At 37.4% G+C, this 13,254-nt stretch overlaps 1 protein-coding gene and 1 pseudogene across 1 annotated transcript; both read left to right on the top strand.

Annotated features, from left to right (window-relative positions):
* The first annotated feature begins 2,614 nt into the window (after nucleotides 1-2,614).
* LOC148658302 (uncharacterized) lies at nucleotides 2,615-6,033 on the top strand (annotated as a pseudogene).
* A 1,968-nt stretch (nucleotides 6,034-8,001) lies between these two features.
* LOC148658301 (olfactory receptor 51F2-like) lies at nucleotides 8,002-8,943 on the top strand. Its single transcript, XM_088641932.1, has one exon. The coding sequence runs from the start codon at nucleotides 8,011-8,013 to the stop codon at nucleotides 8,941-8,943; it is 933 nt and encodes a 310-aa protein (XP_088498058.1). The 5' UTR covers nucleotides 8,002-8,010.
* Nucleotides 8,944-13,254: the final 4,311 nt, after the last annotated feature.

The raw sequence follows: 13,254 nt of genomic DNA, 5'->3' as shown, positions 1-13,254 counted from the left end.
TTAATGTGAATTCGTCTGGCACTGCGCGGTTTTCATCTCTCTGCAGGAGTGCTGGCTGTGATGAATTAAACCGGTTTCACAGGTATTTTCAACGTAGAAGGCGGCGAGTCTTCCAGCGAAGGACACCTCCCCCCCTCCAAAACCCTTTTTTTGCTTAAACTAGTAGTTCTTAAGTACTGTACAGTAAGTAAAGTAAGTACTTACTGTACAGTACTTACGGTAGTACTTCTCGCGTTAAGAAAGCTAGGTGTTAGCATAAACTATTAGTAATCAATAATATTAAATGTAACACTATAATAAATTCTGCTAATAATAAATTATATTCTACTCTGAGAATGTAGGGGGGAGGAAGAATGCCCGTGGTCTTTTCACTGATAAACTTGTGTCAAGCTGTCAACAAAAACCAGCTGTCAAAAAAAAAGTTTTGTTTTTTAAAAAGTCATTTGTTTGTCCATAATATTGCTATTTTGATATTGCTTATTGCAATTGCTACTGAGTCTCTGTGTCTACAGTCCATTGTTTGTGAATCAAACGGTATCACAGGTATTTTCAACCCCCAGCCACTGTTGTTTCATCGGTTGTTATCCTGTAATGCGCTTTGAGGAGCCACCTTTAAAGGTGCTATATAAAATAAATGGAAATGAGGGTGACGGGAACTCTTAATCTAAATAAAAATAAAATAAATAAAACAGGTTTCGATAGTTAATAACCACTTTTTATGCACAAAACATAGGTGATTTTTCTTCCTCCTGATCAGTTTAGAAATCTGTGTACGCTGTAAGGTTTTTACTTCTTAATTAAAATTTTTAAAATACGAGTTTCGAATAGAAGCAGCATATGCTGTTTTCTTCCTGCTATGTAGAACAGATCAGCAAGTTTTTTTTTCTCCAATCAGAGGGGTGTCAGATGGTGTCAGCCAATCACCATTCTGAAGCCTACCATAATCTCTGGTATAGGGACACCCCAGAATTCTGTCTCATTTTCATTTTAAGAAATTATGAAACGCTCGGTTAAAAGCAAGGGAGATTGTCCATTATAGTGGACATAAAAACAAGAATTTGCTGCTGTATTATTGGAAATCCAATTTTAACACAAATCGCCGGCATTATATCCTAGAAGACACAGACCGGCACCAGACCGGGAGAATGACCGGAGCATAAAAAATGCAGACGAACTAGGGATCGGACAGTTTCCAAGTGCTTGTACAATCGATGGAAATGTTAAAAAAAATGTGCAAAAGAAATTAAAAAATCATTTATTCCTTTATCATATTGTCTAGCTAATGTCCTCTCTTTGCTAGTTACCTGTGGCTGTGTTTCTGCGTTGCGTAGCAACGAGTGACTATATGGCATTACTGTTTTGCAATATATGAATATAATTATATCGTTATTAATTTCTTTAGATACACGATTCCATATTATATTAGCAGAAAAGCTTAAAACTACCACTTTTTATATACGCTATTTCACATGTTAGTTAAAGACTTCGATGTTTAAAATGTTTAGGGAGAAATGGAATACCGGTGTGTATTTTTTCTTTACAGTACCGAGACCAGCCATATACTGTAATACTGCATGTTTATGTTCCAAAATTAATATCGTCTACGACCTTCACAGGGGTTATGCTCCTATTCTTTTTATGCTCAGCTACTAAGATTTCCCTTCAGTGGTAAAATTCCATAAAAATATTCAATACTAAAACGGGTACAATAAAGACATTGAAATCTTTTTATGACCGACCAATGCACCTCGAGTGCCCCTGTCGGTCAACCAATCACGTACCGCGGTATTGCGCATCAGGATGCGCGAGGACGTAGCCAATTACCCGTGGTACGTGTCTGTGCCGCGCACTTTGAATGGCTGCATCTGTAGTAGAGCCATGCTTTTGAATTCATTCTTCAGGTGACTTTTAATTCTCGGTTTGACATTCAACGTACTTTCACTAATTTTCTTGCAAATACTTCCAAAGCATCCCGTCAGTAAATCAGCCTTATCTATGTGGAATACTGTTGACATCACTGCAGGGGCAGTTCTAGTGTGCATCCCCATGTTAATTGACCTGCAAAACAACATGCTTATAAAAGTCAGACAAGTGGTAACATTGTCAGAAATTTGATTTCTGAGGAATCAGTTAAGGTTTTAAATACAACATGATTTCACACTTTTTTTTCCAAAGACACATGCTATATAGGAAAATAAAAACAAATTTGGTGAGTATTACATTAATACTTTTCATGTATATATAAATATGTTTATATTTTCCTGTATTTTAACTAAATTAAAATCATGAAACTCTATGGCAGAGCACCAAAAAAAGAGTTCAAATATTCTGAACCACCTGAAGCAGGCATAGTCATAAATATAGATCTCTTCGTCATACCTTTTCTTCCTCCCTGGGCCACTTGTCTGCTTCTCTCACTAAACCAGCATTCTATCTCTTCACAGCTATCTGTTCCAAGACCAGGCTTTCTAACCACCTTCTATTCCTTTACAAATGTCGTCGATATAATATAATCCCTAAAGGATTTCGCCTGAAATTTAATACCTTTTCTTTTGACTCTGATACCACCCAGATTAGCACTCAGAAACTTCTAAAACAATTTTCTTGGAAACTAATGCTCTCTACCATTTTCTCCCTCAGAAAACAGATTATCCTTTACGACAACAATATCAAAGAGGCTAAGGAATTTCTACGTCTGACAGCTCAACATCATCTTCCCTTCATATCTAACCTCATTAGATCTCTCAACTCTAAACTCTACCAGTTTCTCACTACAGAGAAGGACAAAAAACTCAGTCATCTTCTACAGAAGAAAACCATCAACACCCCTAACACCTTCACCAATCCTAACCTTGTTGTCACTATACCTTCTGACCTTTCTCTTTCACAGGATGAGCGATCCTGCCTCAGCAAAGGCCTCAGTTTTGTACCAGTTCCCAGGAATCTGGACATCCCCCAGACCAATGTCGACCTTAGCACATTTTGCTGATGATTCCTCTTCACAGGCAGCTGATAACAACCTGGTTATTGATGTCATTAACAACATCAATCCCAAACAGAGCTGTTGGACTCCCCCCTCTGGCTGTTTTCCACCAGTCAATTATTTCATTAACCAATGCACCAATCAAGCTCCCAAGGCACTGTCTATACCCAGTAAACACAGGTCCAACCTCACCCAAGAAAATCAGGCACTCCAGTCTCTCTGCAACAGGGATGATATTGTCATCAAACCAGCGGACAAAGGAGTCGCTGTTGTGGTGTGGCGTAAGGATCTATATATCTTTGAAGCCTCTAGACAACTAAGTGACACTTCTGCCTACCTCCCTCTCCAACAGGACCCTACCAATGACTACCAAAAGGAAGAGGTATCCGCCATTTCCTTTCTTATCAACAGTAATGAGCTCCCCCAGGAGGCAAACCGGCTCATCATTGAATATTCGCAGGTATCTCAATTTTACCTCCTCCCCAAAATCCACAAACCGGACATCCCTGGACGCCCCATCGTATCAGCATGTAACTGTTCAGCTACTTACATCTCAGCCTTTCTCGACAGCCTCATGAGATCGCTGGTTGAAGGTCTATCCTCATACATCAAAGACACCAACTACGCGCTCCAACTTTTTAATAAGTTCCAATTTCAGGGCACTGAATGCTACATTTTTACCATGGACATCACATCTCTTTACACCGTCATTCCCCATAATGACGGCCTTACAGCCCTCAAGCACACGCTGGACAAACGCACAGTGCTTGATCCACACACCCACACCCTGGTATGCCTTGCAGAATTGGTCCTCACACTGAACGCATTCTCTTTCAATAATCTTTTTTACCAACAGGTGAGTGGAGTTGCCATGGGCACCAGAATGGGACCCAGCTATGCCAACATTTTTGTCGGCTGGGAAGAAGAACGCTTCTTCGCTTCCTACACTGGCTATGTCCCTGACCTCTACAAACGATATATTGATGACTGCGTCGGTGCCGCCTCATGCTCCAACAATCAGCTTGAGTGCTTCCTGCACCATTTCACCAACTTCCACCCGTCCCTCAAATATACGTTTAACATATCTTCCATTACTCTTCCATTTCTAGACATCAACTTCTCCATCAACTACCCCCGACTCTCCACTTTGGTTTATAACAAACCCACGGATTCACACAGCTATCTCCTGTGAAGATAGCTCATTTCACCCCAAACACACTAAAAAATCTCTCCCTTTTTCACAGTTCCTTCGGCTACGACGATTATGCAGCGACGACAACGACTTCCAGAACCAAGACCCCAAAATTTACTCCTTTTTCATCAACAGAGAATACCCCAGCAATGTTATTGCCAAAAACACCCCTTGGACCATCAACCCAGTCAGGAACTCCCGCTGTAACAACCGCATTCCTTTGGTGTTTCCCTACCACCCTAACACACTTCCTATCCCCAGGACTATTAACGACAACTTTTCCATCCTAAAGGATGATCCCTCCATTGGGGCCCTCTTTTCTGACTGCCCCATCATCTCATATCGCCAATCACCTAATCTGCGCAACCTTGTTGTTCACAGCTCTCTTGACCACCCTCAGCAACCATCCACACCAGGCACTTTCCCTTGCAACAGAGCTCGCTGTATCACCTGCAAGTATACATCCAACACCACACTCATTCAAGGCCCCTCAGGACAATTCCGGATCACCCAGATGGCATCTTGTATCTCCAGAAACCTTATTTACTGTATCTCTTGCAGTAAATGCCCAGCCATCTACATTGGAGAAACAGGAAGGAGACTCGGAGACCGCTTCAGAGAACTAGTCAGGGCTGTGAAAATTAAAGATCTCTCCAAGCCCATTGTTTCTCATTTCACCTCTGTCAACCACGACCACTCTAATCTCTCTGTCTGTGTTCTCAAAGATGGTTTTCCGTATTCATACATCAGAAAGACTACCGAAACTAAACTTATCCTGCAGCTAGGATCACACCTTCCCAATTCTCTTAACGACAGACTACTCTTCTTCTAAATTTTCTCCATTCATTGGAAGTTTCATTTCACACCTCTCTATACCTATTCTTACTTCACACATCTTGATTGGCCTCTCTTTCTGTCCCCTGATCCCGCCTCTCACTCCTCCTCCCTCCCAGCCTTAGTTCTCCCGCTACATTACCTTTGCCTACTGCCTTGTCTCTCTCACATCTGAAGACGGCCGAAACGTTGTGTTTTCTTTCTTCTTTTTTTCAGCATGGAATAAACCTATTACTTGTTCCTTTGCAGCCTACGCATGCTGACGCAGCTACCCACCTGAACTAGTATAGTCATAAATAGTCTCCAGGTGGTCCAAATCTCCTGTCAGATTCATATACATGGCAACTGCTGCTGAGTGACAGGTAAGTGGAGGTCAGGCCAGTTGCCATGTGAGTATGACATGCCCTTCAGGATTGATCATGACACTTCCATCATGTTCATGTTATGACAGCTGTCCTGGGAGTCTCTTAGCCCACTGTTGCCTTGGGAAACCATTGCATTCTCATGAGGGCTCATGGTTTTACCGGGCTTGCATGTAATTATTCTATTGCTCTGTTTCTCTATTTAATGCTGAGGACCCTGAGGAATCCATCATCCAGGACCTCAGTGCTCTCTCTGTGCAGGCATTTTCCCTCATACTAGCAGCCCCATTCCTGTCTTGTAGGGGGTTCTGTTCACTGGTTTTCTCTTCAACTGCCCTCAACTCTCCTGCTTTTTTGCCTACTCTTCAGGACAACCATTCTCTACTTTTCTTTTCTGATCCTTTCTTTTAGGGCTGTCTTGGTAACTTTTCTATTTTTCCTTCCAGTGCCCCAGCAGAGCCTTCTTCTTTTCTTCCTAGGGAGAGACACCCCTTAGCCTGAGTTAATAGGAGGATTCCTATGTTCTCTGCTGTGCTGACCAGGAGTCTCCTGGGGTCCAGGAGATGAGTGCGAACCAAGGATATCTCTCCAAGTTGATCCAAAGGGTGCCTGGGTACCCAATTCGGTTCCCACCTGAACTTCTGTCGGAGTTACGAACCTGAGGGACTGAGCTGACAGTGCATGCCTGGCCTTGTTAACGTATACTACAGAATATTTGCCAGTATTTCTCCTTATATTCCTCAAAAAGCTCTATAGTAAAGCCATGCTTTTTCATTCATTCTACAGGTGTCTTTTAATTTTGGGTTTGACATTCTACAGACTTTCCACTAATTATTTGCAAAAACCTCCAAAGCATCCCACTGGTAAATCAGCCTTATCTCTGTGGAATATTGTTAATATCACACAGTGGAGTTCTAGGGTGCATCCCCATGTTAATTGAAATGCAAAACAACATGCTTATAAAAGTCAGACAATTTGTACCATTGTCAGAATTTGGAGTTCTGAGGAATCAGTTAAGGAATTATAGACACAAACAGTACTGTATAGGAATTTTTTTTTTAAATTGGGTGAGTATTACATTTATACTTTGGATGCATATATAGATATGTTTATATTTTGCTGTATTTTAAATAAATTAAAAAAATATAATATTTACCAAGGTTTAAAAACAAAATCACATATATCATAAATAAATTATTATGAAACACTCATTTCACAGTGCAAGGAATAGCAGTCTTACATAATACAAATATTTTATCTTTTTGTCAATACTAGCCAAAAAAGCTGTACCTCTGTTAGTCCTTGATTGCACGCAACGGACTATATATTGTCTATAAAGACCGCAGCAGAGTGCACTTGTTAATCCTATGCATAATGTGTTGTTAAGTTAATTTCATACTGTATATTGCACAGCAGGAAGTCAGTCCTTAACTTTATGTTGCTGCTCTACAACACAGATAACTTAAATCATGGTACAGTATATGTGTATATAACTTACCTTACATTTCATATGATTTAACTTGCAATTCTGCTAAAATTTCATGAGAGGCATGCAGAGGTGACAATCCTAGACATTCTATAAGGTGTCCCTGAAGTGCAGCACATACTAGAAAAAGGGACAGCAGACTAAAAAGAAGTGCACACTAGAAAATCTGAAAGTACACTAGAAAATGGAAAACAGACATTCTAGAAAAACAGCACACTATAAAAAAGAATGCGCACTATAAAAAGATGTGCACACTAGGAAAAGGGAATGCACACAATTAAAAGGAGTGCACACTATAGAAAAGGAGCACATACTATAAAGAGGTGTTCACACTAGGAAAACGGAAAAAAACACTAGAAATGTATTTGAAAGTGTTTTTAAATTTGGGATTGAAATTCCAAACATTCTTCTCTTAGCTACTTTAGCTAGTTAGCATAAACGATCTTCAGGCATGTAGTGCTAGCTAGTTAGTGGTTGTAGGTATAATAGTGTTGACAGGACTACCCTTGCTTCATGCAGATGTATTTCATGAAAATGGGGTGAACTGGTTAAATTCACTCAGTGAGACTGATTCAAAAACCTGTTTAACTCAGTTTTACATCTTAAATGGATGATTTTTATAGCTAGCTAAACCAGTCATTGAAATATAATTTCACAGCTCTGGTATCATGTTATATTGCATTCGTGTTATCACACACATGAAAGTGAACTGAATGTAGTGCTCTATATATTTAAATAAACTATTAACCATCCTTTGCAAAACCAAATAACAGTACTATTCTTAATGATAGGTCACCATGTATTGCCCTGTTTGTGGAGGATGTATGGAAAGTTTGTTTTGTTTTTGCAGTTCCTGTGTAGTTGTTCCAGAAGTTATTAACACCATCCACTTAAACAAAGATGAGGGAATAATGATCATGCAATTCTGTAATTACTGGTCTTTTTCTAATGTGCACTCCCTTTTCTAGAGTGCATTTCCATTTTAAAGTGCCAATTCCCTTTTACTAGTGTGAACTGCGCTTTCGGGCCACCATAATTCTTGGCCTAAATGGATAAATAAAAAAAATACTTGAAATATTTCAATATTTGAAAAGGATAATGAGATTTGTATTTTTAGGTCAGAAAAAAAGTCTCATCAAGAAAGACGTTTGTCATGAGCTCCCTGAATTCAACTGCTTCAACAAATTCCACATTTGTTCGACCTCAGTTCTTTTACATCAATGGCTTTTCTAACATTCCACATGTTAAGTTCTACTTCATTTTCTTGTCTTTTGTTTATATAGTAACTGTAATAGCAAACTCTTTCATCATGTTCATTTTATTTATGGACCAAAACCTTCACACCCCTAAATATTTGGCAGTGTTTAATTTAGCTGTAGTTGATATGGGTGGCAGCACAGCTCTTATTCCTAAAATGATTGGGACTTTCTTATTTAATTCTCAGTTCATAACATATGAAGCCTGCTTGGCCAGTATGTTTTTTGTACATTTGTTTACTTTCCTGCAGTCACTAACTCTTCTTGCACTTTCCTACGATAGATTTGTTGCTATATGCTTTCCATTAAATTATCACAGTATTATCACTAATGGAAAGATGGTTTTGATTCTATCAATAATATGGATTATTACAGCTGGCCTTATGCTAATAGCTGTAGGTTTAGTTACAAGACTGTCATTCTGTAAATCTATTGTCATAAACAGCTATTTTTGTGATCATGGGCCTGTGTATCAATTAGCTTGTAACAGCAATTCTCCAAATCATATTTATGCACAAATTTGTATTTCAATTGTCCTCTTTATACCATTAATTCTGATTGCACTATCCTATATGTGTATTGTGTTTGCGTTGTTGAAAATTGCATCAGGAGAAGAGCGTTTAAGAGCAATGAAAACTTGCACCTCCCATCTAATCTTAGTGTTTTATCTTCCTATATGTGGAACCTACCTTGCTGCGATACTATTTACCATTCATCCAGATGCCAGAATATTAAATACATCCTTATCTTCTACTATTCCACCAATGCTGAACCCCATCATTTACACATTAAAAACCGAGGAGATTTTGGAAGCAGTTAAAAGGCTTTAAAATAGAAACAAGATATCAGCAGCTTTTTGAGAAACATTACAATGAAATTATTCTAATTCATTTTTAGTACTGATATTTATATTTCATGCAATTTGTGATGTTAAATAAACATGGTATACATACTTGATTCAGTAATAAAATGAATGTTTCTGTGATTGTTTCTAAGCATGTGTACCATATAAAGACATAGTCACATGAAATTGTATTACAACAGGTCAAAATATACAAATAAATGTAAGTTATTAATGTTAAATATTGAACATTAGTTTATTATTATAAATGGATGTATAAATTATCTAGAATGAATATGTGAATCTAGAATAATTTATCTAGAATGAAGCATGCCAATCTGAAAACACAGGTATGTTAAATGATTATATTTCTTGTGATTTCTTTTGACTTATAACAGATTTACTTCTTTTTGCCATTTTGTGTCTATACATACCTTAAATCTGTGGGAAGCATCTTTCCTACAATTGTATCAAAGAATTGTCTTTCTCAACAAAAGCAGATTAAAACAAAATAAAGACTGCAGTGCTGGACAGTTTTACTCATTGTTTGTCTACTAATTTTAAAGGACTTTCTGAATACCATTTGGAAACATACTGTGTGTCAGAAATATGTCAGAAATTAGCACAGAAAGAAGCTGTATCCCTGTAATACAATATGCACTTCAGTATGAACCATCTCCATTTTTTCACTAAAATACTCTGCATTCTTGTGACATGCATGATCCAAAGAGCTAAAATTGTTTTGTCTGTAGCCTCCAAAAAACTAGTTGGAAATATTTTCCATCCTCAGGCTTTTAGATTTCCAAATATATTTATTGAGTATATAAGTAAATTGTTTGTTGTTTGTTTATGCCATAACTGTGAATACTGTTTACACTTTAAATGTAAAAGTACAGTATACTCTTCAATGAGACCTGCTGGGAAAGAGGGAGACAAAACAGGGAAACATCAGTCAACACACATACAGGGGTCAAGGAGTGCTGAGCACGTAGGCAGACAGGGGGATCTAGCATACTATGGAATGAGGCATCAACACAGTATGACGAGTGGGAGTCAAAGCTGGAGTTTCACAGAGCGAGGCACGAAGGGGTATTCCATCAGGATTTATTTTTTGTTGCACGTGATTTGTTCCGTGTTCGTTCTGGTTTTTTGTCTTGCTTCTCCGGAGCCCAGTTTGGCCCCCCCTTCCTCTACTCAATAAAGTTTTTTTTGCCCCGGAGGAGGGGGTAGCTCTCAGCCATGGACTCTTGCTCCCGGAGGTTTCCTTTCAGTAAATGAGGTTTTTCCTTCCCCAGTGCTGTTTAGCTCTTTTTTGGTGTCAAAAGCCAAACTTGAAGGGGAGGAGAGGGGGTTCTGTCATGCCCTGTACACCTAGAGGGCGCTCTGCTTCTGTTCCGTTTTTATTTCAGTGTTTATTTTAAATATTTATTTCATGCACATGGGAGAGAAACACAGAGACGCTCAGTGTATTTTTCTCAAATTAACTTAGAACAGTTCTTAAATATTTTTCTGTTATTTTTCACGCTTTCCTGTGCTCACAAGATTACCAGCGTTCATAGCATGCATTTCTATGTGTTTACAACGTTGGCATTGTTCCAAAATCACGTACATTCTCCTTTCTCCCTATTTGCTGCAGATACAGTTGTTTGAGTTATATCGCATGGTTGGATTCTACGGCCATCAAAAGAATCATTTTGTGATTTACTGCTACAATTAGTAATTGTCCCAGTAAATGCCCAAACCCTACAGAACTGGTGCCTTCAGAGAGCACACTACAGGTGCATCCATATGTTAATAGAACTTCACACGAACATGTTTATTAAAAGCCTCAGACAATTTGCACCATTGACAAAGTTGTTGAATTTCTTTTAAGAGAAATTAATACAGAGTTAACTGCATGAACAATAATCCACACCTCAAAGAAATTAGATCTTTAATTCCTTGAGCTGTAAAAGAAAATAATGTTTGGTGAGTATTAATTTCCTCTTTATAATACCATTTGATATATCTATATTTTTGCTTTTAAAAATAAACTAATAGATTTCTTAATGGTTAAAATATTTAATATTGACGGTGCAATAATATTGTGAAGTACAGACCTACAGATTCTACACCCTATTCTATATTTTAATTTCTTCACAATTAATAATGACCTATCCTTCTCACATACAATTATTTATTGTTAATGTAATTTCTTAAGTAGTGTTTAGAAGTTATCTCATCAAAGTATGACATTCTGCCCAATTAGCTACTGGAGATGGATTCGAACAGTGGACGAAATAAAAAAAAACACTAAATAATTAAAAAATGTCACTACAGTATGTGATCCCTTTTCTTTCTATATAAGATATAGTGCATACTGTATATAGCATATTAAATAAATTAACACTACCAGGCAGTTGATTTTGAACCTAAGATGAAAACGAATTCGAACTTTTAGCTGAAGTAATTTTTTTTTAAACAATTTATGGAGTTTATAATAAAAGTTCAGAAGGGATGAGAAGAGCAAGTTTCAGTGGTCAGTAATTCACAATCACTGCTAACCTTATTTCATCACCTAAAACCATTGGAAATATTAAATGTACATCATCCCTTTCTCTCCTTCGCATATGTATTTTTGCTTCCCACCTCTGCAGTTGCCTCTTGGTCACTCCTCACTCTGCACGGGGGTCCTATCTTCCTCATCATATTGATAGGAGATCAGCCCTCAGCCATGAAGGTTAAGAAAAATTTGACCAAAACACTCCATAATCTTTTAGTGTACTTCATTCTTGGGTGTTGCTATTCCAAGTGAATGCTATTTAAAATATATCAATTAACCTATTACAACAACACTTTCTTCTTTTCACTTTGTATTTCCAGGCCATAGGTTAAATAAAAAAGGCAGAGTAAACTCTGGATGAGATTATAACAGTTTGCTTATATTATCTTACAGACTGGATTGCATACAGTATTGCCTGTAAAGAGTGCAATAGATTGTACATGCTAATCATATGCATGATGTATTGTTAAATGAGTTTCAGATGCTGAGCAACAGGAAATCAGTCCTTAAACTTATCATGCTGTTCTACAACACAAGTCACTAAAATTGTGATATACTGTACACACTTAGGACTCACATGTTCAGTAGAAAGGATAGCCTAAATGACACCAAACAAAAAGAAAATAATACTTTACTCCATTGAATGAACTACTAACACTGTACCTAAGCCTCCTTTTTAGTGTGAGAATTAATCATTGCATGTATTCATTCTTAACAGACTTTCAATACAGCCAGGTCTTATAAGTAAAGTCACACACACAGTGCACAAACAATTTTTAAAATGACAACAGCTTCTGTAAGGCTTCTCTCTCCATTTTCTATTTTTTTCACATTCTTTCTCCTTCACACTGAGTTGCATTTCTACTGGGAAATTGATTTCTCTTGGGCATGATTAATGTTAACAAGCAGAATATTCAACACGTCCCTCAACAGCTCATGCACAGCAAAGAAACCAAAAAAATTATGCATAAAAGGCTGTACTTTTTCAAAGTTCATGCAGATAGCTTTGGCTTCCAGCATACTGGGAGATTCACATTTTCAGAAATATTAACCCACATTTAAAGGTGAGTATTGGAAATCTAATGTTTCAACTATCTTAGGTACAATAGGCATCTTATTAAGAATAATAATAATTCTTAATCTTATTAAGAATGTCAGTTAAAAGAATATAATTTAACGTGCAAGAAGAAAGTGATACATGAGAAAATCATAAAGAAACTACAATGATTTAGATGTTGAGGCACAATCAGCTGGCCTGATATTGTCTTAATAATAATAAACTGCGACAATACAGCAATTTTGTTTTTAATGCATAAAGAGATAGACAGTGCTGTAAATGCACCACATTACTATTATTATTATTATTATTATTATTATTATTATTATTATTATTATTATTATTATTATTATTGCATTACTCTGTCATAGTGCTAGGGCTTTTCCTGGGTGGTATCTGCGTGAAGCTGGTACAGTATATTTTCCATGTGGGTATCCTCAGTTTCCTCCAGTTTCTTTCCACAGATCAAAGACATAATGTACCCTATCTTTTCCAAATACAGACATACCACATAAAGCAGTTAGGAAATTGATGTAAAGTAGATCAGACTTTATAGCCAAATCTGCATACCATTCATTCAAATTTTATTGCTATTCCATGCACCATAAAAAAGGTTTTTTTCATTTGTCCAATAAGATCAATACATAGCTTGAAATGTCAATGCTTACACTTGTTATACAACTGGTATTTTAAAGAGAAAC

This window comes from Lepisosteus platostomus, chromosome 7 (genome assembly GCF_059453375.1).
Source record: "Lepisosteus platostomus isolate fLepPlt1 chromosome 7, fLepPlt1.hap1, whole genome shotgun sequence".
Classification (NCBI taxonomy): domain Eukaryota; kingdom Metazoa; phylum Chordata; class Actinopteri; order Semionotiformes; family Lepisosteidae; genus Lepisosteus; species Lepisosteus platostomus.
Note: the sequence above shows the minus strand (reverse complement) of the source record. Positions and strands in the feature narration are given on the sequence as shown.

What these genes read in the sequence shown, in the direction of transcription:
- LOC148658301 (XM_088641932.1), top strand. Translation starts at nt 8,011, where the DNA reads ATGAGCTCCCTGAATTCAACTGCTTCAACAAATTCCACATTTGTTCGA.